The sequence below is a fragment of the Microtus pennsylvanicus genome, chromosome 6 (genome assembly GCF_037038515.1).
Source record: "Microtus pennsylvanicus isolate mMicPen1 chromosome 6, mMicPen1.hap1, whole genome shotgun sequence".
Taxonomy (NCBI): Eukaryota; Metazoa; Chordata; class Mammalia; order Rodentia; family Cricetidae; genus Microtus; species Microtus pennsylvanicus.
Genome location: NC_134584.1, coordinates 13,752,140 through 13,778,120, shown reverse-complemented (window position 1 = coordinate 13,778,120; position 25,981 = coordinate 13,752,140). Strand labels below are relative to the sequence as shown.

At 46.6% G+C, this 25,981-nt stretch overlaps 1 protein-coding gene across 5 annotated transcripts in view; it reads right to left on the bottom strand.

The window, feature by feature from the left end:
* Positions 1 to 25,981, bottom strand: part of Trio (trio Rho guanine nucleotide exchange factor) — a 289,908-nt gene that overhangs the window by 93,960 nt on the left and 169,967 nt on the right. For all 5 annotated transcript variants that reach the window (XM_075975805.1, XM_075975801.1, XM_075975802.1 and 2 more), the window contains exons 14-29: positions 25,483 to 25,678; positions 24,642 to 24,808; positions 22,281 to 22,400; positions 20,604 to 20,795; positions 20,092 to 20,241; positions 18,070 to 18,184; positions 15,437 to 15,552; positions 11,218 to 11,340; positions 7,108 to 7,302; positions 6,895 to 7,010; positions 6,178 to 6,244; positions 5,531 to 5,640; positions 4,889 to 4,958; positions 4,272 to 4,361; positions 2,244 to 2,336; positions 855 to 966 (exon numbers count right to left, since the gene is read on the bottom strand). In XM_075975805.1, the coding sequence (XP_075831920.1) occupies positions 855 to 966; positions 2,244 to 2,336; positions 4,272 to 4,361; positions 4,889 to 4,958; positions 5,531 to 5,640; positions 6,178 to 6,244; positions 6,895 to 7,010; positions 7,108 to 7,302; positions 11,218 to 11,340; positions 15,437 to 15,552; positions 18,070 to 18,184; positions 20,092 to 20,241; positions 20,604 to 20,795; positions 22,281 to 22,400; positions 24,642 to 24,808; positions 25,483 to 25,678 (2,032 nt within the window). The remainder of the gene's footprint in view (positions 1 to 854; positions 967 to 2,243; positions 2,337 to 4,271; positions 4,362 to 4,888; positions 4,959 to 5,530; positions 5,641 to 6,177; positions 6,245 to 6,894; positions 7,011 to 7,107; positions 7,303 to 11,217; positions 11,341 to 15,436; positions 15,553 to 18,069; positions 18,185 to 20,091; positions 20,242 to 20,603; positions 20,796 to 22,280; positions 22,401 to 24,641; positions 24,809 to 25,482; positions 25,679 to 25,981) is intronic.

Sequence of the window (25,981 nt, the reverse complement as noted above, 5' to 3'; positions counted from 1 at the left end):
GCTCACTGCCTCCCTTTTGGTCTCTTCTTTAGAGCAGGCACGCCCTCTAGGGACACTGTAAGCTGCTCACTCACCAGTCCCTTCGCGGCTAGGAAGAACTAGGCACCTCAACTCAGAGAAGAGAGAAAATAAATGCATACCGCTGGGTGGGTTCCCTACCCACATGTTTCCCTACTTCCTGTGAGGCGGAAAGTTATTGTGGCCCTGCAGCTTTCCAGGACAAGTAGGAAATACACAGGACGGAGAGAAACAGGCCAGAAGACGCTCCTTCCCTTTGGAGATATCATGAAGAAGTCAGTCATAAATCTGACAGCAGAGGAAGAAAAATCTGTGTTGCCTTATCTGAGTTTCTGCTACATACTGGCACTCGTGTTCTAATTAATAAATTTCTTATCAATAAAATAATATAAACTAGCACAAGCGTTAGGGAAAGGCCCATTGCAGTGCTAACCTTGACCACACAGCAGCAACTTTATTAAATAGAAGTATCAGTGCAAAGTGGACTGGCTATAATACCTGCTTGACACATCAGCCTCATTTCTGTTCATCATGTCACACACTAATTCACTTGCTTCACAAGATGTCTGCTTTGTACAAGCATCTAGCAACTGATAAGGAAATGGGGAAACAAGACCCCTATAACCTTGGTTCTCAATGTCTCCATCTACTGCTTACGCCTCTCTAACAGGTGTCAGGAAAGTCAGATGGCATTAAATAAGAGATAGGTGACACAAAGAGCTCCTGGCGTGTGGAATGGCATGGCTGTTCCCGAGTCAAGAAAGATGATGATCCCTGTATACAGAGCATCATGGAGATGATGTCACTGCACGTTAGGGGCAGGGTGCACCTGTTACCTTCCAGCATGCTCAGGTGCATGGCATCGTTGGCTCGCTTTGGAACGCTGAGCATCACCTCGAGGCCATCTTTAATCTCCCCCTTTCCTTCCTCACAGCACGTGAGCAGCTCCTGGGAAAGAGCAACACCGTGAAATAGCAAAGGATTGCAAAGATGCTCTGCCAGCAGCAGCCTAGCAGATGGCAGAAATCCATGAAAACACAGAGCATTCAAGAAATAAACTACCCAACTGGGAATTTTTCTTATTAAAAAGCGAGTTACTCAACAGGCAACTACCTAACGAGGACAGTGGAGGAAGACAGAGCTGGTTGCCATTGATATATCAGTCAAACACGGTATCTCCAAAATGAGAAAATAGAATGCTATCGGTTTGTGAAGTAAGTCATGGCAGACTCCACCTGCCCCTGACCACATAACTGCACAATGTCAATATCTAGCTGGACCCTGCATCAGAACAGCAACACACCACAGTCCACCCATTCTCAGTGCAGAGTGCTTACGGGGACTCTACAGACGAGCCATACCCTCCTGTGGGCATCTATGTGTGCAATTCCACTTCCTACTTGAAAAACCATCAGCTGCCATGTGGGGAGGACAGCAGGGAAAGCATGCTTACACCCTAATGGGTATCATGACTATCATTAGTCAAAGTGACAGCAATCTTGTATGTGCCGTGTACAGGAGGGACACAGCAGTATGGTCAGCAGTAAGCTTGGAGGGTCTAGGGCAGTGGTTCTCAGGTTCTGAGTTGAGATTCCTTTGGCAAACCTCTATCTCCAAAAATATCTACATAGAATTCTTAACAGTAGCAAAATTACAGTTATAAAGCAGTAATAATTTTATGGTTAGGGTCACCACAAGATGAGGAAGTATCTTAAAAGGTTACAGCAATTAGGAAGGCTGGGGACCACTGTGCCAGAGGAACTCATCCCTGACAGGTGCCTTCATTTGTGGTCAGATATTTACGCTCTATGGAGCGGGACAGAAACTCCTTGAGAGTACAGAGCGCTTCAGCTCCTGCCTGTGGAAACTGCTTTCCCACCTAGAAGGTCTGATGTAGTCTACTACTGCTCCCAAGTGGAACTTTTTGGGGAAATGAGGTAAGATTTAGAAATAGCACAATCTTAGTGGAAACATAGGGTGAGAACAAAGCCTTTGATTCTGAGGGCACTAAGAGACAAACTTAAAGACAAAGCACTTTTATAGAATTAGCAGGCAAAGGGGAAATTATCTGGATATAAACAAATTAAATTTTGCCTTCTGGCTGACTTTATGCTCATAGCAGCTACAGATTTCTGTAGGGATGGTCATCAATCAAGTCACTCAGTAATATTTCAAATACATAAGTCCTCAGGAGACTTTGCAGACTGAAGAGGCTTCATACATACCTTTAAAAGGAGCTGATACTTTGTTATTCGCTGAACAGGTTTAATCAGGTAGGAAGAGATGGAATTGGCTAACCCGTGCCGCTGCTGTATCTCCTACATTTAAATAAAAACAGAAACGGAAAAGCCTTATCATAGGGTCAAACTATTAACAAATGGCAACATTATCACATCAGTGACAAGTGCATGATCCAAATCCATGACCAGTGTCTGAGCCTGCTGAAATAAGCTCTTCTTTCTTGGAGGGCTGTCAGAACCCCAGCATACACTTCTCCAGGTCACATGGGAGGACGGCAGAGCACAGAGCAGAAAGGGGGATGCAGTATGCCGAGCCACAGTGTGTCTAGTGTGTTCTTTTCTACTGTGCATCTTGCGATCACTGTGCTTACAAATCTGAGGCTATTGTGTCAGGTTCCTCAGAGAAGGCAGGAATGCCAACCAGCACTTCACAGTGCTCACCAGCTAGCTAGAGTAAAACACATGACAGGTGTTCTGAAATGCTTGTTCTGGAGAAAAGGATAATCGAAGGGAGTAAGATGTCCAAAGAATGGAGGACATTATAACCAAAACCTCTTTAAAAGTCAAAGTAGGCTCTGTGAGTTCGAGACCAGCCTGGTCTACAGAGCTACTTCCAGGGCAGGCTCCAAAACCACAGAGAAACCCTGTCTTGAAAAAAACAACAACAACAAAAAAAAGTCAAAGTAGGCCGAGCGGTGGTGGTGCATGCCTTTAATCCCAGCACTCGGGAGGCAGAGGCAGGTGGATCTCTGGGAGTCCGAGGACAGCCTGGTTTACAAGAGCTAGTTCCGGGATGGGCACCAAAGCTACAGAGAAACCCTGTCTCGAAAAACCAAAAAAAAAAGTCAAAGTAATCCTGCAATGGACAGCAAAGACATGTTATCGGTCAGGTAGGTATAACTTCCTTTATTCCTGAATGCTTAAACACACAGGGTTTTCAGAAGTTATTCTGTATTTCTCTATCTGAGGGCCCCTGTGTGGAGGCCAGAGGACACTCATGAGGTTGGTTTCTTCTTCCATCTTGTGGCCCGTATGGTCGAGTGCCTTACTTATGAGCCATCTTGTTAGCCCAACAGGGTTTGTTTGTTTTGTTTTAAAGTTGTGGCTGCGCACATGCTCTCTCTGCTTAGGCTTTCTAGACTGTAGCTGCATGTGAAATACTACAACAATCACAGCATTAGGCCGGGCAAGGCTTCACTATACACTGAGTCCTCCCTGAGCACAACAGGGTCATCCCACTACTTCCTGGCCTTGTCACCACAGGTACACAGCACTCAGTAACTTCTGCCAGTGACAATCTGCCACATATCTGACTAGTTCTGAAACCCAAAATACATTTAATAATATTGTATCCCTCGCCCTTTACAGAAACAATATCTCTGCACCATCTTTGAAAAGCAGAGGACCCCCATGCTAAGCCTACTCAAGCATACAATTGACGGACGTCTACTTGACCTGGTAGTCAAATTGCTAGGACTTTCCTGCTAGGTCACTTTCAGAAATACATGAGATTAGTAAGTTTATATCTTTTATGTATACTCTTGCATATAAAATTAATGGTAATATATAAGGGATAGTTACAAGTATGTCTATATTAAAGACTGAAATGTCTTATACATATATGATTTCTAATACAATAGATGCATTCTAAGCAGAAGCACATATAAGAAATCTCAAAATAGGGGCTGGTGAGATGGCTCATGGGTAAAGGCACCTGCTACAGGGCCTGACGACCCAAGTTTCATCTCCAGGAGCCAGCCACACAGTGGAAGGAAAGAACCAACTCCTGAAAGTTGTCCTCTAAGCTACATGCATATGAGCACACATACGCGCATACACGCGCATGCACACACACACACTAAATACAATGTAATAAAACATAAAAGAATACTCCAGTATAAACATGAGAGATGAAAATAAAATATTATCCTAGCAGTGTGGTAAAAGTTACACTTCACTGGTAGTGAATTCAGCTTGGACATTCTCATGGCACTTTAGTAATCGGATACTTACATCAAAATAGGACCCTGCATGTTCTAGTATTAGCTGAGTAGAATCAGGCTTATTTTTGCAGTATGTGACGTACATCTGAAACTTGTCTGCCTATAACAAAAAAAAGAGAAAGAGAGGGAGAGGGAGAGGGAGAGGGAGAGGGAGAGAGAGAGAGAGAGAGAGAGAGAGAGAGAAAAGAAAAGGAAGAAAACAAAAGGAACATTTTATTTCGGTATATTCTCTCAACCACAAGTCACAACGTAAAAGCCTTTGATATGGAAGATAACTTCTCTGGACTAAGGAAATAGAAGCTTCCACAGGAGAAACTGTTTTAGAAGAAAAGCCACTGCACTAAGAGGCCTCGTCTGGGCAAGAGCCTCTTCCCTGAGCATACCGGGCCCTCATGCAGGACAAACCCCAACATCAACCAGAGGCTTGGCTTAATGTTCTAGTTCAAGCCATCAGTATGACCAATAAGAACGTATCCCAGTGGGACCCACGGGAATCTCTCTCTGGGAGGGAAGGTGTACTTTTCCAGGTGCCAAGGAAGCAGAAGAAGACAGCAACCAAGAAGTGTACAGAACCCTCCCTGCTTCTTCCCACCATGTGAGAGAGAACGGGTAGTGGGGGCTCTTTACCCAGGTGACAAAGCAGTGTCCCACATCCTCTGGCAGCTGCTCGTACTTCTCCAGTTCCTTTAGGAAGATGCTGTAGAGGAGAAAGAGGTTGTTATGAAGGTGTCGTGATCATTTTACTAGTAAGATACGCCAGAGTTGGAAAACTTCTGTGTCCTCTGCATTTTAAGGTTTAACAAAATTTGTAGCTCCTGACTAGGGTAAGTTACTCTAACTTGAAGCAGTCCTTTTGGTGTTCAAATCTTTCCTAACAGAAACTTCACACCAGCAGTCTCCTCGAGGAAGACACTAGTGTTAGGCAGCTGGAAGAAAATACTAAGGTCTCACTCACAAGCAGAGCCTAGAAAGGTCACCTCCTAGGAATCCAGAGTAAACAGTGGATACTGGGGGCTGGGAGAGTCAGGAGGGGGCGTGGGGAGAGGCTGGTCCACAGGAGGCCCACCACCTGGTCTCACTACAGTGACGTGAACGCAATGAAAAACACGACATTCCATGTTTCAAAGTAGAAGAAATTGAAATATGCACAGCTGACTGGCTCAGGCCGAATTTCAACAGAATCACTGAACTCTGCTAAATTCAGCTGTAAATCTTTTTTCGTAATGGAGTATCACCGCAGTCTCCCTCAACCAAGTGAAGCCCACTTACTTGTTGTGGAACTCGTAGATTTCCTGCATGTTGCCAAAGATGATGAGTTCTTTGTTGACAATGCCTGGGGGGATCTCCTCCACCCCGCTGGTCATTTCCCACAAGTAGGTCTGCCCAAGAAGGAAGCAAAGGGATAAAAAAAAAATCAACTCCAACTTTCAAGAAGCAGCCACTCCAACAGCCTATAAACAGGGACCCGGAGCCTAGGAGTGTTTGTAAGAGTGGTCCCTCTGAGCAAACATGAAAAACGTCTCTTTTTATAGTTGCTGTTAACACTTGGGAAGATTTATTATAGGTCTTTAGCTTATTCCCAGCTTCAAAATTGGAACGAAATCTGTCACAAGGTAAAAATACAAAACAAAATAACAAAACCAAGCAGGGTGCGCCCGAGTACCAGGCGCCATACAGTCAGGCACATTTCTTTGAAGCTGCTATTCTCTACACAAAGAATGTGAGCCAGGCTATCCATGTGACAAGTGAATGAGAGGTTTAGTGCTGTGTCATCTCTGCAGTGAGCCAACACACTCCTGGAACACCACAGAACACAGGGAACATGGACGCTACACTGTCACTATTCCGATAACCAGCAACAGAGTAATAAAACAGCAAGCTGAAACTCAGTCTGAATGAACAAGGAGAAGACTTACATCCATGCACTCGCGAAGGTCTCTCACATAAGCCTTTTCAGTCTGAATTAGCTCAGCCATTATGAACCTTGAAATGAACAAAAAATTGTTCAGCTCAGTTAAGCTATATACTTATGACTCTTTATTGTCATCTATTTTATAGAGATTTATTAAATAAATGGAGAGCCTAGAAGTATTATACCTAAGGTAAAGGCTTGAGGGAGGTAAATCAAGAACAGACAGAACGACAGCCATCTACTAATTCCAAGATATTTGAAAACACTCGACCAGAGCGCCTATGGCGACACCCAGGCTGCCCAGCTCCACTGTGGACTGTGGCTTGACTTAGTGCCTTCCTCAGTCCATACCCTCTGGATTCCAGATACACTGTTCCCTCCCAGTTCCCACAGAATGATAACCAAATCTCTCCTTACACTGCCAAATGTCCCCGGGCAGAGCGGGAACTCAGTGGAAGTAGGGAGATCTTTAGTTAGTAAGCATAGCTTACAAACTTTTTAAATACCTACATCTGAGTTGTCAGTTTTCTCTACCACTGTTAGCAAGCAATTTGCCAACCTAGGAAAGGAAGGCACAGAGAAAACAGGACAAGACACCGAGTCATGTGATAAGAAGCCAGCTCTCAGAGAAGTGAAATCTCAGCAGACACTTGACTGCCACGCTTGCCCAGTAGCCTGTCTGCAGGCTGGCTGACACTCCCTTCAGGCAATGCTGGCTTACTCTTTCCTGCGGGCAGATTTCCGTTTCTCTTCATTGAGTTCGTGAGCAGCGTCCCGAAGCTTGACCTCTGACCCAGGGATGCTGGCAGGAATGATGTCCAGCTGAAGGCTTTTGCTCTGTGGAATGAGAGTCAATGAAGCCAGTTAACGAGAGCAGCTGAGACGGCATGGGACCAAGACCACGAATTGTCCAAGGGTGTACAAAGCAATTCACCGATTTGTTGGAATCTGAAGAAATCCCCAGGGCTTTCTCCAAAGAGGTCCGGTACTTCTCCATGCGCAGAGAGAAGTCTCTATACCTCTTATCCACCGCGGTCACACATTTTTTTATCTCTGCTGCATGGGCATGCCCTTTTTCACAAAAGCCATCGGCCAGCTGTATCAATAGCTTCACTCTCTCTTTGGTTTGCTGCGAAAACAACGGGAAAGTGCTATGAGGCACGTGAACCCAACGCACAGGGGAAGTGGCACCCTGTCTACCCTGAAACCATCCAGCCTGCCTCCCAGAGGCTAGACTGCCAATCTTCCCTCTGCTCTTCCACAGTGAGTGGAGTTCCTATGAGCTCAAAGTTAGAACTGAGTGTATCTGTCAAGGGTCTCCTCTGGTCAGTAACAATCTGCAGAACGGTCAGTGAATGAATGAATGAATGAGGAGGTCCATGCAGGAGATTCTTTAGCTTTATTCTACTTCTTTGCACAACAGATGTGTGTTGCACAAGCAGATCCTTGCTGCATACATGTTTTTCTGTGCATCTAGTTCTGACCTCCAGATCTTCAGGGACAACCAGGCACCAAGAACAGCCAACAGGAAAACTCACCAACAGCAAACTCTCTTCTGAGAAGCAGCTCCATTTTTATAACAAAGGCTATTTCACTTTATGCACACAGAAAAGTATGAAGTCAATCAAGACTCCGTACTTTCCTTAGCGTTAGGGCTTGCCATACAGCAAAGGTTATGCACACACAGCATCAGCTTCACCCAGCTCTGACTTCTCAGCACCCTTTCACGTCACCACCCTGATAGCTACTACTGGGTTTTCCTTGAGATCTGACATTTCAAGGAAGCAAATTATTGTTTCAAGGAACCTGCTTTTCTCAGTTACACTTTAAAAATAAAACAAGAAATATCTATTTTCATTTTATGTGCATGGATGTTTTGCCTACACGTACATTTATGCACCACCAGTGTGCTGGGGCATCAGATTCCGTGGAACCTGAGTTTCAGACAGCTCTAGGCCATCATGTGGGTGCTGGGAATAGAACCTGGGTCCTAGGGAAGAACAGCCAGTTCTCTTAACCACTGATTCATATTTAGAAAATCAACTGAAAATTGTTGAAAACAAAGTCAGATTTCAACTCCCATTCTAAACTATCTGATTTTGTAAATGTGAAATGAAAGTTTTGAGCCAGAATTCTCTGGGAAACCTCCCTAGTCTAACTTCACAGCAAGACCTGGGGTTGAGCACCTAGTTCCCATTACCTGGCTCAGGTCTTCCTCTGGCTCTGTTTACAGGTGCTTCTGCTGAGAAGACTATACCCTAGATATCCCCAGACAATGTCCCTTCACATCTCTTCTCTAATAAAAACCACCTTCCTAACAGTCCTGTGGACCACCTTCCTAAGTATCCCGTGGATCATCTTGCTAAGTTCTGTGGATCACCTTCCTAAGTATCCAGTGGATCACCTTGCTAACAGTTCTGTGGATCATTTTCCTAAGTATCCCGTGGACCACCTTGTTAACCGTTCTGTGGACCACCTCCAAAGCACAGTTGCTCTGTGTCAGTCACTCTTCGATCTACTTATTATTTTCTAAGATGGTGTAAATTATTTCTATCTTTTGTATGACTGTTGTTTGTCTTTCTGGTATGAATGTCACCTCCAGAAGCAGGGGGTGTTATATACTAATATCTCTTCCACTGTGGTAAAGTCCACCCGAGGAAATAATGCTAAATCTGCATAGACAAGTTTTAACGGTTTAAGTACCTTAAGAGCTGAGAATAAATAAGTAAAAATAAAAATAAAGACAACACAGTTTGCCGACCTTAATACAGTAAACAAAACCTAACATAACATAATGTTTAACAAAATCAATAGTTAGTTGTACAGACTTGGGAACAGCATGGTCAGATGATACCTACAGTTTTAGATTTTACAAAACACAAGATTCAAAGATATGCAACCCACTGTCTTAACCTTCCAATAGCCACACTCAAACTCAATAGGAAGGAATGTTTGGGAGTAATGGGAAACCTCCCACACCTATTGCCCTAGTGAATGGGGTGGACCCATCACTGAAATCAACAGCAGTGCAGCCCCAGGGCTGTGAAGAGGCTAAGGAGACCAACATGACTGGGAGCTGAGCAGAGGAGGAAACAGCTGTTTTCTGATCTACCTCTGGGTGCAACATTAGGCACTTCCTTAACATCCTTCCAATCAAAGGATCGCTGGAGAAAAACACAGAATTGTAACACTCCCAGTACTGACGATTTTGTACCTTTACTAACAAAACACGAATTACATGGCTGAATGTGCTGTATCCAGGGAATGGAAAGCCACGGTCCTCACACCTTTGATGCAGGACTAGTCTGCTCTCTGGGTGTTCTCGGGATCTCGAGGAGGGGGCATTTTCCATCCTGCCTGAGTCCCACCCTCCCCAGTGCCCAGCATCCCACCCAGTGCACAAGGGAACCAGCTCTCTGCAGCCCCAGTGCATGATGATCAGGACCAGGCTACCCAAGGCCCAGCACACTCAGAAACTGAGGGGAAACGGAGGAGAGGCCAGGAGGAGGATCCACAAATGTTACAGAAGCAAAAACACAAACAGGCCAAACACAAAGTAGCTATTGTGACATCAATTGGTGGGAAAAGTCCTCTTTATGTCTTCAAAGCTGGTTAAGGGCCACATAAGACAGTTATTCTAGATGTTTTGGGTTTTTGGAGACAGGGTCTCTCTCTATAGCCCTGGCAGGACTGAACTCATTATGTAGACCAGGCTAGCCTTAAATTCACAAGAGATCCATCTGTCTCTGCCTCTCAGGTTCTGGGATTACAGGTGTGTGCCATCATGGCCAGTCCCTCCCTCCCTCCTCATCTCCCTCCCTCCGTTTCCTCCTTTTAGCCTCTCTCTCTCTCTCTCTCTCTCTCTCTCTCTCTCTCTCTCTCTCTCTCTCTCTCTCTCTCTCTCTTTAAAGATAATCAATTATTCCTGTTTCTTTACAGGAATACTTATATCTTTTTGTAAAAAAAATATGTTATTCAGGTTGGTCAATTATTTTTCACTCTTAAATCTGAAATAACTCTCAGCATCTTCTAAAAACTCAAACATACTGTTAAAATGTATTTTTAAAAAATCTTTCAGCGTGTGTGCACACATCCACACAAAATAAAACCAACCATTTACTGAATATCAAGCTAGGGGGTCACTGAATGAGACTTGCTGTTAAGCTGGAAATCTTAGTGCGGTCCCCAGGATCACATGGTCAAAGGAGAACCAACTCCCACCAGCCAGCCTCAACCCCTCCATGTATGCTGTAGCATGTATAGCTCAACACAAATAAATGGTATTTACAAACAAACTCTGAGGACAAAAAAGCAGCAAAATCATAGAGAAGGGAACTAATTCTAGGCAATTCAAAACACCCTGAGATAAAGACCAGAACCAGCCCCTGAGAAGCACGCTTTCGGGAACAATCTGTGTCAATGTGTCTGTTTACTTATAGTCCAGGTGACACCAAGATACAATCCATCTGAAATAGGCATCCAATTCTCTTTTAAAGAGAAAAGTGGCAATGCCTCTAGTGTCACAAACAGGTGAACATCAGTAACTGAGACTGTGACATCAGCTTTGCCAGCTGTAGCCACAGACGGTGTTGGGAACAGACTGCGCTGAGTGGTGCCACTGTGGCGCTTTCCAGGAACTGGTGATAAGGAAGGGCAAGGCACAGAATACAGAATCAGATCACACACCTCCTGGTGTTTCAGAAAAACAGCAACACTTGATAAAATAACTCAAAAAGCAAACAAGAGGAAGACAGCCAAGAAATAACACAAGAAACAAAGCAAAAGCTAGAAGACATGGAGGTTGTTGCAGAAATCAGGTGAACACATCACAGGTAAACAAAGTGAGACCATTAAAGGCTCCCACCGGGGAAGAACATCACATCAGCTCAGCCTATGGCACCTCACTGGGCAGCCATTTCTCCAGCGTCACAGGCCTCTCTCAACACTGCCTCTGACAAGTACCCTTCCCTGAAGTGGATGTTCTGGGTTGTAGTGGGAGAGCCGAGAAGACTCGTGGACCAGAAACCCATTCCTGCAGGTTTACCTTGGCCGTTATCTGAAACTCCTCATGTTCTTTCAGCAGCTCCTGGGTGTGCTGGATGCTGGACCCTGTAGAGGTGTGTGTGGAAAGGTAGAACTCCCCGTTGTCATGGATCCACTCTAACGCCTACAGGAGAGCAATGCAAACACGTTTAGGGGAAGCAGACATCATTGCATGCCTTGTCGTGTAGGCCAAGGTCGCACGCATTAACAACCCCTCATACAGATACATGGCTGATAGGAGCATCACGGCTCCAGGGTTAAAGAGCAGGGCAGGGCAAAAGGATTCTGTCACCAACATGACAATGGTTCAAAGAGTTCTTATGACCATGATCCTAACAGGACAGTCAGAGAACCTCTACTCAATGTCTCTTTTCAAGAACACAGAGGTGGGCTGGGAGAAGGACAGAGAAAGCCATAGCTTTCTAATGCTACAGTGTTTCAAGTCAAAAGAGGTGTGCCTTTCTAGCCTTCGGTTTCCTTCCTAGACTACTATGTCCCTGGAACCACCTGGACTGATGCCTACACTTCACACGTGCTTGGGGGTGGAGAGGACCCATCCCACAGTATGCATAATCTTCCGCTCAGGAGAAGCCAGGACATCGCCTTCCCAGTCTAATGACAATGCTTGAGGAAAGGTGTCAGTGCTTAAAATGGAATAGGACTATTTAAACAAGTCCGAACAGGCCAAGCTAAGGAAAACGAGCATTTTAAAAAGCAGGAACGTCTCTGTGTCCCAGAGTCCTGAAGCCATCTGTGCTAACATGTTGCTGCTGGAACACCCACTTAGCTTCTCTTTCAGATACGTCACTGCATTGTTGGCAGTGCACACTGCATGTGCAGATGTGAAGGTCAGAGGTTAATTTATGATGTCACCACTCAGGAGCCAGCCACTCTCATTTTAGGGAGTTTCTCCCATTGGCTTGGGACTAATCAAATAGGCTATGCCTATCTCTGCCCCCCTCAGCACTGTGATGTTAAGTGTATACCTCCATAGCATGACTTTGTTTTGTTTTTTGCTCAACTTTTTTTTTAAATGTCGGTTCTGGGGTTCAAATTTAGTCCTAAGAACTTTACCTCCTATGCCACTGCCCCCAGTCCCACTGTGCAATTTTTGTAGGAAATCAAGCCATGGGGCAGTTCAGCTATCAGCTGGACATTTTCTTCTTTGTGCTTAAAGACGGTCAGTCTATCTTGGAAACAATGTTAACACTGGCAAAAATGAAGGCTCCATTGAAAAGCGTTTCCAAGTACACACTGTAGAGGCAGATGACCTCAGGAATAAGAGTGGCCAGAACCCCAGGCTGCAGCCAGATTCCATGAGAAACTAGGGAGCCAGATGCCTGCCCCCCACCTTGCAAAGTGCAAAGGAGACAGACGAAAAGTGAGTCAGATTGCAATCAAGATGAGAAAAGGAGGACCGTATCAGGAGGGGGCCATGAGAGGCGGGGTCTCCTGTGGGACTTGCAGGCTAAGGAGCAGCCCGAGGATGACATGTGTGATCAGAGGCCAGCTCGGCCTGCCACAGGAGAGAAAGCAGAAGAGGCCAGAGCAGAGGCTGTGGAGAGCAAGTGAGCCCACAGAGGTGCGGGCAGAGCTTGAAGTTCTTTGTAGTCACGATTATGGGCACTGTACAGAGAAGGATGAAATGGAGACTGAGTGGAAATGGCAGAGGCTCTGTTGGGATGGGGAGGGTAGAGTGGTGCACACAGGAGGTCAGCACTCCCAACTAAGAAACAAAGGGGGGGCAAGGAGAACAAAGGAAAGGCAGGGATCGAAGACACACCTGTCACTCCTCACTGAATACCAAGAGAGTGAGGCCCGGGCACAGGGACTCAGGAGAGCAGCTTAGCTTCTGGTGAGGCCAAAGTGGAGACACGCTGAGGAGTACCAGAAATTTATACATCTGGGAGCCGAAAATAGAGGTCAGGGCTGGGAGACACCCAGGGACAGATAAGAGGAGAGGAAGTATCAAGAACAGCAGAACAGCGTGAACTCCATCCCAGGCAGCTTCAGTGGTGGAGATAAGAGAGGAAGCCCTGGGAGGTGGAAGCAGGAAGGGCCAGGGGAATGACAAGCCCAGAGGTGGTACCATGGAAACCATGCCCCTTTCCACACTGCCATCCACTTAGAAGAAATCTTAGCGTGCGACACTGAAAACCACAAAATCTGAGGGAGCATGGTCTGCCGTGAGCCGGGGATGTCTACCAGATGCCATGGGTCTGTGTGGAGCAGAGCTCAGGACAACAACCTGGCAGGTCCCCATCAGCAATGCCAGAAGGACATGAAGCTGTGCTCCCCGCAGCTGAACTCAACCTAACCGTGTGAAAGGATGTGTAACACCGCCTCGTTAGGAACCAGAGCCACCTCCATAACACGAAGCACCATGCAGTGGAGTGTGTCATGAGACACCACAGCTCACCACTGTGCGGATTTGATCACAGATGAGAAAAGAGGTCAACAGAGAACCAGATCCAAGCTCCAGAATCTGTAGGTAGTTGAGACGTTCACAAGATGGCTGCCCTTTGAAACTAACAAATCAGCCTGGAACAAAATCTATATGCTATGTGAGAAACCTAAACTGAAATTTCATTTCTCCCTGGCTGGCAAGGCCTGACTGAATGTTTGGGGTCAGGCGTGTGGTGCTGTGTGTGGTTTCACAAAGAGCCCACACTGGACTCTCAGGACAGAGGTCAACACTGACTGCCCACAGGAGCAGCCCTGGGTGGCAATCACTTCACACAGAGGATATCTACCCCAAGCCTAGGCACACTCACGTTTTGAGGGAATGAAATTAATCCTGCATTTCTCTGCCTGTACTAAAGCCAAGAGAACTGAGATGAATTTTGCTGCTCAAGACATAAGTAAATAGATTACTTTAAAATGAAGTTCAGTCAGTCTGAAGCCAGTCTCCCCATAAGCACTTTATCCCACAGTGCCCTCAGGATATAATGGACCCTTTCATGTCTCTGCTGCAGCCAAACTCAAAAACCCTTTTTGATTATCTTGAATTATTAGAAATTCTGTCATGTTTCTCATGTAGTTTTAGCTCAATTTACCTGAAAATTCACTTTTTCCTTAATATATAAACACAGCAGTGTAAGAGAGAAAGCACCTGCTGAGTTTCTATACGCACTTACCCAGGACTCGACAAAGCTTTGGAAACAATAATTACATCAATGACTTGTACCTGGCAGCTCTAGGTGTGAGGTGAAGGCAGGTCGGGAAAACCAAATGGCACACTTGTACAGCATGAAACAAACAGGGCGTCACACTTTCACAGGCTTTGGGGCTTTATTTTTGTTACAAACTTAAAGGACATGATTGTTTCTGCCATCAGAATGTGGTGCGTTAAAGAGGGCTTTTATAATAAAAATCTGTCCATCTAGGAAAGGAGGTGTGAGCATGGGTGGAGCACTACTGCTGAGCACTCACCCTGTGTGAGGATGGGTGGAGCACTACTGCTGAGCACTCACCCTGTGTGAGGATGGGAGGAGCACTACTGCTGAGCACTCACCCTGTGTGAGGATGGGTGGAACACTACTGCTGAGCACTCACCCTGTGTGAGGATGGGTGGAGCACTACTGCTGAGCACTCACCCTGTGTGAGGATGGGTGGAGCACTACTGCTGAGCACTCACCCTGTGTGAGGATGGGTGGAGCACTACTGCTGAGCACTCACCCTGTGTGAGGATGGGTGGAGCACTACTGCTGAGCACTCACCCTGTGTGAGGATGGGTGGAGCACTACTGCTGAGCACTCACCCTGTGTGAGGATGGGTGGAGCACTACTGCTGAGCACTCACCCTGTGTGAGCATGGGTGGAGCACTACTGCTGAGCACTCACCCTGTGTGAGGATGGGTGGAGCACTACTGCTGAGCACTCACCCTGTGTGAGGATGGGTGGAGCACTACTGCTGAGCACTCACCCTGTGTGAGGATGGGTGGAGCACTACTGCTGAGCACTCACCCTGTGTGAGGATGGGTGGAGCACTACTGCTGAGCACTCACCCTGTGTGAGGATGGGTGGAGCACTACTGCTGAGCACTCACCCTGTGTGAGGATGGGTGGAGCACTACTGCTGAGCACTCACCCTGTGTGAGGATGGGTGGAGCACTAACTGCTGAGCACTCACCCTGTGTGAGGATGGGAGGAACACTAACTGCTGAGCACTCACCCTGTGTGAGCATGGGAGGAGGGCGTGGGGAGCCCGGTATGCACTGACCTGTTTGGCGCTCCTTTCAAAGACCACATACTGCTGGCACTGGTCCAGCCGCCTTTTTCTCATGGTCCAATAATGTAATACCCTGTTTTCCCGCTGGAAGAGTTCATTCAAGATATCTGAGATGAAAAAGGAAAAGATGTTGGTGCTTGTTCTCCACTGAAACACTAGAATCTCTTGTTTTCACTTAGATGTCTCTGCTTATTTCACAGCAAGACAGGCTAAGAAAGATGCTGCTCCTGTCTAAGACCTCAGTCGGCACCTGGAGCAGACTCCTTATTCTCTCACCCTTGAGTCTGAAGCCACTGTGAGATACATATGAGAGTCTGTCTTAAAATAACAGTGCAATAGAGCTAAAATAATTAAAAATAATTTGTTGTTTCCTTATACTTGTTAATCATAAAGCCTTAGGAGGGGAAGGAGGGAATTAGAGAAGCAGAGGATCAGGAAGCAGTGAAGGCAAAAATACCTTATATAGAAACTAAAACTGATGAACAATAGCTACTGTCAAAACATTGGGCACATAAAAAATCAGGAAAAGCTACTGGGACATATAAGTCACAGACCTAATTTGCTAAACAGATATCTCTGAAACTCCATAGACAGCTCGGACAACCTATTCTAATTTCTGACCTCTGCTGCCACCTCCTTAGGGCTGGAATCACGGCAGCACACCATCATGCCTGGTTCATGCGGCACTAGGGCCTGAACCCAGCACTGCCCAGATGCCAGGCAAGCACACTGTCAACGGACCTACATCCTCTACATCCTCGTGGTCCACTTTTCACTTTTGACTTCTGTTTATTTGGTGCTGAGGAGGGCATTTGAAGGGATTAGGACATGTGGCCTTGTTGGAGGAAGTATGTCACTGCGGGTGGGCTTGAGGTTTCAGAAGCTCGAGCCAGACGCAGTGGCACACTCTTCTTGCTGCCTGATGATCCGAATGGAGGACTCTAAGATCCTTCTCCAGCACCATGCCTGCCTGTATACATGCTGCCGTGCTTCCCGCCATGAAGACAATGTAAGCCAGGCTCAATCAAATGTTTTCCTTTAGAAGACCTGCCGTGGTCAATGTGTCTCTTCACAGCAATAAAACCCCGACTAAGACAATACCTTTAAGTTTTCTTTTTTATAGTAAATTCGTTCTAGAAGTTAGTAAAACAAAGAAAAAGCTTCGGAAAAGAAATGTCAAGACAGAAATCCATGTCAAACCATTGATACTTGTAATATAATTTGTCACATTAGGAAGTCTTAAAAGCAGCAGGCTGTGTGCTTTATGAGAAAGCACAAGAGTCTCATCTGTGCATCAGCTCAGCGGCCACACTGCTCTGCTGCACGGAAAACCTCAGCCAGGTTAGCAAAGTCAGTTCAGATTTTATTTGGTGACTTGCTGAGTTCAACTGGGGCCATCATGTGACCATGGGTTCAGTCATCCACTGGGGCCCATGAGCTCATGTTAATTAATGAAGACAACGTCTGCCTCTCTTCCAGATCTCTCAGTGCCAATAAACAGCTCAGCAACGGTGCAGAGTCCCCGGGGCCATATTTCCAGTTATTGAAAGCAGAGCAAATCTGAGATAAGGTTATCTCACTCTAGAAACCAGGCTACCCTCCAACTCAGAGATCCGCCTGCTTCTGTGAATGCTGGGGTTAAAGACGTGGTCCAGTACACCCAGCTATTTTGAAATGTTTAAATCCATCAGAGTATTAAGCTACCACTTCCACCCAAGCGCTGCATGCGAATGGCAATTGGTGCATCAAGAAATCCCTCTGCTTGCGTTTCCGGCTCTGAGTAGTACTAAGTTGTTCAAGAAGCAGCTAAGCACAGTGTTAACTGCCTTCGGGGGTCTGGGGGTGGCTCTAGTTCCTGAGAGACTATGAGACCGTTCGTCTGACTCCCTGGATTGATCTCACAGGGTTATACTGGCAGCCTGCCTGCAAGTCCCAGGTAGTCGCATCTTCCTGCCCTCATTCTAAGAGATGCACAAACCTTTTGTCACCAGTTATACTGCAGGAGAAACAAAGTATTTCCAGCAGTCCACAGTCTCCATTACTCCAAGACACAAGTGTCCATGTCACAACGCTTGCAGATAAAGCTCAGGTTCAAGCTGGGTGAAAGTGGTTACAGCAGCTACTTACTCTGTATACCTCATCTATCTCACGTTCTATATATACCAACCCCACTAATTAAACTTGGGTATAAATTTCCCCAGACCTTTTTCTTTCCATCTACATGTAAATTAATTTAAAAAATTGTATTATACTCAAGTGGTACAAACTATATAACACTTTGCACTTTGCTTTTATCGTTAACCATGTCTTAGCTATACATCACTGAAAGCACTTTGTAGCCACAATACTGGTCCATGATTCTGAGTTAGCTTTTAAAACGACTCTGCATTTAAATAACTGCCATCTTCATTTCTGACATATGTCCATTCACATACATTAACAGGCACGGACAGTAACTATCCGCCTGACACAATGTTTTCTGTTTTGTACGTAGCTCACTCAGTATATTACTGGGCTACGCATTTCTTCGCGTCCGTTACTGAACTGCCAGCTAATGAGGCTGTCATTAGCATGACCTGACACTTAGGACAAACAACAGGGAAGCGGAATGGCAGCATGCTCACTTTTTACTTGCTGCTCTGGGGCTTTGATGTGCGTCACCATTCCTGGCATGCTCACGCTGTTCCTGTGCAGGTATTTCAGGAAGACGTCTGCATTCCTTCGGGCCAGTGTGCAAGCCTAAGAAACAATGGAGGACAAGGTAGCGGTCATGTGACTAAAGCAGATATGTAACTGGGGGACAATGTATAGGTGATGTGATTCATGCAGATTTGTATTTCTGAGAATCTGGAAACGCCAATCTCATAAAGCTTTATCAGAAGTCTTTTACTTAACAGCCATTTGGCCAACTTATGTTTATAAAATGCAGAGATTAAATTCTATTTAAAATTAAAAAGAAACAGACTCCTTCACTTTGCAAGGTCAGATCATGTTAGGACTGCTCAGTGCACAGGCTGTGTGGCAAGACACCGAAGGCAGCCACTGACCTACTGTCAAAGAGGAAGTGGAACCCTTCCTTTTCCAGTCAAGCCCTGAGGTTCCTGAAGCTCCAGTCCACCATGCAGACTAATGGGAAGCTGGTAGCACAGGGTCCAGCTACACTGGGCCTAGATTTCTGTAAAGGCCAGACCGACAGTAAACACTTCCAGGCTCTCTGCCCCTCCTCACAGATGAGACTGTCACACAATATGTAATGGAACCCAAATGGCCAAACTCATCCCTCAGTTCTTAGTGTGAAATCCTCAAATCCTGGGGAGGTTAGTTATTTTGCATTGCTGTGGTGGCACGTGACTGGGAACTGCTGATGTGCTAGGCAACCCCTGGGTGATGTCATCAATGTACAGTAGATCCTCAGTGTGAGGACGGAGGGGCAGGAACACCCACAGACGCACAGGTCCCTTCTATGTCCTCACCCACACGGCTTTTCCTGTGTAATTTTTGTGAAAATATGTTAACTAAGTGGTATTCGATTCCTATTATGCACATTCTGGAGCAAGAGAGGCAAATCTCCCAACTAAAGCACCTCACGGCGGTTGGTATAGTAAACCAACAACAGAGGCCAGCAGGGAGTAGATCCACGCTCTTGTTTGACACAGTTACAATTAGTGTATGGAACTACAATGGTGGTCCCATCCCAACTTACTCAACACCAGGATCCCTGTGCTCTCTCTAAGGTCCCTAACGCAAAGAGTCACAATGCAGTTTTCCAGACTAAACAATCCTGTTGGTAGATGACCTTCAGACCCGGAACAGATCAATGGGAGGCAGAATCCTGAAGCCGTGAGAGAAGCCACCCTGTGTAAAGTGAGGAAGATGAGCAAACAGCCACGTCTCTGATGGGCCCAGCTGCCAGGAGTTAGAGATGCTCAGGGCTTGTTTAAAAGTCCAGTGTGGACGCATCCCCGTGGCCAGTGTTTCTGAACATTTGACCACTTTAAAAAATGTAATTGTCTCAAGGCACAGTTCTGACTTCTGTGTGAGCCAAAACGATGTACATAAAAACGTGATGAAGCACTCCTGAGAGCCAGCATTTAACTTTCTCGGAAGAAGACAGCCTGTGTGAACAGGACTAAGAGGCTGCTTCCTGATGCTAGCACCCACTCTCAGCCACAGGCGCTGGTGTCCACCCTACCTGTTGTCTCTCCATCTTCCAAGATGTCATCTGTAGGCCTAAAGAGGCTGAATGTCCAAGCTATAGGTATTGTGCTTCACCATATCAACCAGCCAATCACTTCCTGTCTGCAAAATTCATGGGGCTTCCTTCCTGTTAGTCGTAACTTTGCCTCAGAGAAATTTCATCACTGTAATACCGTTACACAGCACAGTAACCTCTAGCCAAATGTTATTTGCAGACTTCTAGTTCATTCTCCATGAAACTGGTAAGACAGTGAGTTTCAGGGAAGTGATCAGACTGTTATCAGCCCAGTCACTTTCCACACGAGGCAAGAGTCAGGGCCGTGTGTGCGGGCCTCCTCTGAAAGTTCAAACTATACATCTAGGTCTGCACCCACAACCTAGAATCACTTCTAAATGACAGTCAGGAGACCCTGTGGCCCTCAATCAAGCCGTGTGAACCAGCCCTATACCTTCAGGAAGGCCTCCTTTTGTTCGAGGTGTTTGCTAATCATGGGCGTGACGTGGTCAGTTTCAGAATTGGGTCCCAGCTTGTCGGCCCCACCGCACCAGTCCTCTTCTCTTTTGTACTCCTGCTCCAGGCTCTCCAGGACACTGCAGACCTGCGGGACAAAGATCCAGGCTCAGGAATCACCTAGCACCTGCTGTCTAACCGGCTACAGGCCACCACGGGCTTTGCCTGACTTGAGGCTGGCAGGGAGGGATTTAGAATAGAAGCAGAGCCAGAACTGAGTTTCCTACTGCCCCGATGTTTTCCCACACGAGAGAAAGGCTGTGTTCTCTCAGCTGCTGTCACTCGCTATTCTCGACAGCTGACGGAGCAAGGGAACTCACTGCAGAGCATGCCTTCTGTTTCACCTGGACCTGAGTGTTCACTACTGTTATATGTCAGTGGGGGTGGAGCTGTCCCTAATAGCAGAACAGTCAGTCACCAGGAGCCTAGGAGCAGGCCCTCTCTGCCCACCTGCTCTGAAGTCTTGTAGAAGGCGACCGAGGCATTGACGAGCTTGAGGCGGTCTTCCATCTTGAGCATGAGCTGCTGCCAGTGTGAGGCCACCTTCTCTGCACAGTCGCGGATCATGTCCATGTCATAGTGGTTGGCCTGCAGCATGGCCTCGGCCTTCTGCTGGACCTGCAGGGCACTCTGGTGTGTTTTCTAGACACAGGAAAGACGGGAAGGCTCATTCAGCAGGGCCTCACACACAGAGGCAGGAACCGGAATGCTCGTCATGGCTAAGAGAATCAAGCCTAGCTACTTACTACTCACTAGGATGCTTTGCCAATATGGAGGGTAGTTCTAGGCCTGGCAGCAACCAAGCTGATATTTAATTTATCTAACGAAGGATGAAATGCATTAAGACTTCTCAGAATGGCACTCAGCTGTGGGGTTTTCCATTTGAGAAGCAACAGGAACAACTCTTAGCAACTGATATTCTAAAGCTCCGTTCCACTCTGCCAAGTCTATCATCCCTACCGACTTTCTGTGACAGCCACTGCAGGCAAACAACAAGTGGGAAGAAAAGGCTACAGTGACTGCCTTTTCATTTCATTTCCCACTGGGGCTCTAGACTCCAGTGAAAGGAGTTTTGAAGAACTGGCGATTTTTTAATAGATGAGAGAGAGAGAAGAGAGAGAAAAGAGGCTGAGAATGTTTCAAGCCACACACAAAGAAAATCACATGGTAAATGAAACCTGATGCTGAATGCCAAGGGCTCTGCAGGAAAGATCTAGAACTTGAGGCACCAGCAGCAAGGGCACTCAAGCACCTTGGAAAAACAATCATTCATTTCTCCTGACACAGCGGGAATGATCCTGTAAACACTGACTATAGATTCCCAAGTGACTGACTTGACCTTGATGACCAAAAGCCCTGGGCATTGCAGCTATGCAGGTTCGCAAGGCTGTCTGGAAGAGGCTGCCACTGGCGTGAGTACCTGACACTATACTGACCTCGGGAATAAAACAGAGCTGCTTCTCTGGCTTTTTCTCCAGTAACATCAAGGTTTCTATCCTCAAACACCCCCTTTTGAAGCCCTGCCTATACTTTGAGATCACTCATCACAACTATTACCCACCCCTTAAGTAACCCATTCTAAAGCAATTAGCGCAATACTAACAGCAAGGGTGAGTTGTCCAGACTGGACACGCTTCTGGCTGCTGTCTGGTATAGTATTGCCCTTCAATCTATAAAGGTGAATCCTGTTGCCTAAGCAAGTTTGGAGAGGTTTGTCATCAGAATGACTACTGTCTGGTCATGGCAAGAGACCCTTCACATCCCTAGCGCTCTACTTTGTCCAAACTGGTTACATATAACACTGTGCCTGTAAGATCAGCAAGCTCAGGTTCCAATTTGAGCTCCCAGATTTAAGATACTTCTAATCAGAGATCATGCATCCTGCTAAGTAAGACCCTTTCATGGAAACGGGACAGAAGGGGGCCCTGGACACTGGATACTTGCTTCAAGATGTCCTCACTTCACTGCAGTTGTGGGCTGCTTCCTTCTCCACAATCAATGGGGAACTGATGAGCACTGTCTTTCCTTTTCCAATCAAGCCACAGCTGGCTCCTGTGGTTGGTGCCACACCAAGAATTATCAGGCTGGTCTCTACGCTGGAAGGTCCACCCTCAGGCACTGCCTTACCTCAATTGCATGCTGGAACTGCTCGTGTTCTCTCTGTAGCTGCTCAGCTTCCTGCAGTGAGCTGGCGGTAATGAGGCCAGCATTTAACATGGACTCTCCATTTCGGATCCAGCCCAGCACCTGAAACAGGACACAGGGTAACTGTAAGCAGAGGAACGTCCAGTGCATCCTGCAAACCACCTGGGATGGGGGATGGGTCAGCAAAGTGGTATAGAGCAGTGGCTCTCAACCTTTGGGTCACGACCTATTCATGAGGGTCACCTAAGACCATGGGATATTTACATTATAACTCATAATAGTAGCAACATTTCAGTTATGAAGTGCAATAAAAATAAATTTATGTTTGGGGGCACCCTCAACATGAGGTACTGTATTAAAGGGTTGTGGCATGAGGAAGGTGGACACTCATAGTGGGCAGCACTGACTCCCTGACTATCCCTGACACAGCCCACAGTCCCTGAAGGGCTCTCATCACAAGCACTGCCTTGAAAGTACTGCGAGTCTGCTGTTTGAGAAGGCAGCGGAGTTCCGCAGGCTGTGCAAACACAGACCAGAACAGGTCAGGCTCCACATTCTAAGATTTCTGCATCCTTTGAGGGAGCCCTGCTACTTCCTGTTCAGACTCTTACTGCTAATCCACAGCAAGACTGGTCACCTGCTTAGTAAGGGCAGTCCGTTTGCTTCACTGCCTTCCTGTGCTATGCCGGTGTTAAATGATATAACAGCCAAGGTGCCAAACCATGAGACTCTCAAGTTCACATACGGAAGAAATCAATTTGGACAGGAGAGGACACCATCACTGTGGAAGCTCATTCTGGATTGTGGCTGAGACCCCAAGGTACATGCATAACATTTTCCTTTTGTAATACGCTTAAAATGAAAACAATTCCCAGCTTTTGGTGAGAGCATTTAAGACACCCAGTCTGGCCTGTGAATTGGAACAGAAGTTTCTGGGTCAGTTCTGAAAACTGCTTCTTCTGACACTTGTGCTGCTCTTGCCTTCAGGTTCCTGATGCCTGTGAACACTGAGGTAATGACTGGAGGTGCGACTGTTATCTGGCTCCCTGTGCTACATAGTTTTATGTCAACTGCCACAAGCTAGAGTCACCAGAGATGATGGACCCTCAATTAAAGTCTATAGGAGCACAGGCAAGCTTGTAAAGCATTTTCTAAATTAGTGATTGATGGGAGAGGGCCCAGTCCCCAGCCCATTATAGGTGGTGCCATCCTTGTGGTGCTGGTCCTGGGTTCTATAAGAAATCAGGTTGAGTAAGTCATGAGGAGCAAGCCAGTAAGCAGCACCCCTCCATGGTCTCTGTATCAGCTCTTGCCTCCAGGTTCCTGCCCTCACTGCTTTTGATGATGAACTGTTATATATAACTGTGGCTGAAATAAACCCTGTCCTCCCCAAGCTGCTTTTGGTCATGGTGTTTCATCACAGCAATGATAATCCTAACTAAGACACTACACATCAGCAAAATCTGAGCCCGTTATAGCACATGGGACACTGAACAGGTCAACAACACTGCAGACTCATTGTGTGGGTAAAACGGCCTTTTGAAGCCACCTCCACGGTCTAAGCAAAGGCAGTCTGCAAAGGGCATAATTACTTCATCTCTTGAACAAGTGGTTTTTCTTGAGGCAAAAAGAAACATTTGCAGGTTACAATGCTTCATTTCCTTCTACTGTTTATACTGATGGCATTAGCGACAACAGGCGTCCCCTGATCACACCTGGTGCAGGAGCATGCGCTTTCCTGTGAATATGACCCACATACGCACCACACCAGGCTGTGTCTGAGGCTCCAGCACTTCCTTCAACAAGGTCAACAAGGGTGTTCTATGGCACGGACAGAATATAACAGCCCCACTTCTCCATCAAGCCCCTTCACTGGAGAACTCCAATGTATCCCTCACCATGGGTTCAAGTGCAATATCTACATATGATCCCTGCTGGTGTTTAATCTGTCCTTGCTTTAGCCTCAACACCATGTGGTATTATACTTAATATGCAGATAAATCAAGAGACCCCCCCCCAACTTTACAGTCCATGGCTTTAACAAAAGCTTAGTGAAGAAATACTGCATTTCCTTAGCCTAGGGAGTAATGTGCTTTAAGCAAGAGACCACCAGATAGCAAAACAAATGCAAGGATGACCTCCTCAGGGCCTGTGGCTACTGAGTTGGGCGCTCTTCCACTATTCGGCAAGCCATCCGGATAGGCTATGGATTCCACTTTTATCATAAGATGCTGTCTTGGGGTATGTCTAACTTTACATATCAGGACAACTACATAGAGATCATGGGAAATCCTTTCTGAAGCTGACATGCCAGAATTCCCATCATGCCTCAGTGTCACGCACCTGCTTCACTTCTGCCTGCAGGTGGCGCAGTTGCACACACTGCTCCAAATGTTTCCGGTGTTGTTCGGCGGCTAGATCCAACTCCTGTTGCTTTTCATGAAGAAATTCCAGGAGGTCCTGGACCCGGGTGGCCATGTCCACATCTCTGTCACAAAGCAGCTCCACACCTGTGAACAGTGGTGGGAGACCCTAGAAGCCAGCTCACACCTGCCACCTTCTCCTCTCACCTAGCAGGGCACTACCCATGTGGTGTGGGAACTGCTTGTCCACTGGGCACCAACTGTACTAGCCAGCATGTTCAGAGAGGCCTGGGGCAGCAGTGATGCATTTATACAGACATCCAGCGCACTAGGGTGTGAGGAGGCGCATAGGTGAGCCAACCAACTGCACCTCCTACGGGACTCAGTGACGGAGTAGCAGCTGACAGGAGTGGGTGGTGCACTTCAGGAAGTATTTAAGTGGCTATGTGTAAAGCGAGCAATGCATGCAGTGTAAGCTCCCCGTGCGACAGTCACATACTGGGGCTGCAGTGACCTCTGCTGGACACAGAAGCTAAAAATAGGGAATGTGCAAACACCGCCTTGGGTTTTCCATTGCACTCCCAGAGACAGCCAACCACTTTGCACCATTAAGGTTCTTATTACTTGAAACAATTCTTGAAACACTTAAGGGTAAGTTTCCTAAGCATAAAGCTAAATGTGACTGTACTGTGTGAAATTAAATGCAAACACTTCCTTTAAAAGAACTGGTCTTGGCAGGTGATGGTTCAGCATTCAGTCATCCGAGTGCTGTGGTGCTGGGAAGAACCCACAGCGGGCACAGGATGGAGGACCTTTCTTACCAGAGGCCTGGACTTCATTGACATACTGCAGAAGATCCTGTCCTTGGTGGATGACGTCGAAAGTCAAATTGTTCATTGTCAGGGCTTTGTCTGCGTGGTGCTGCAGGCGCTGCTCGGCAATGGTCAGGTCCTCTGTATCAAAGTCATTCATTTGCTGGGAAAGCTCGTCATTCCACGACTCGAGGTCGGAGATGATCTGAGAGAGAGGAGCATCTATGCAAATCAGGGCTTACAACACATGCCACCACATCTCACTGTGTCTGAGCCAACGGTCTAAAGAGGGCACGGAAGCCACACGTGTTTGGTTTTGTGGGATAGAGATCGGGCTTCAATAAAACCAGTTCAAAAACTTTTAAAGAAACAAATGGACACAGAGTTGGAAGAGGCTCCTACCCTCACTAGATAACTGTTATTGGGAAAAGGCCCCAAGGCCTGGTGTACAGTAGGCAGGTGTTCTGCCACTAATCACATCAGCAGCCTCTGGAAGGAGAAAGCAACT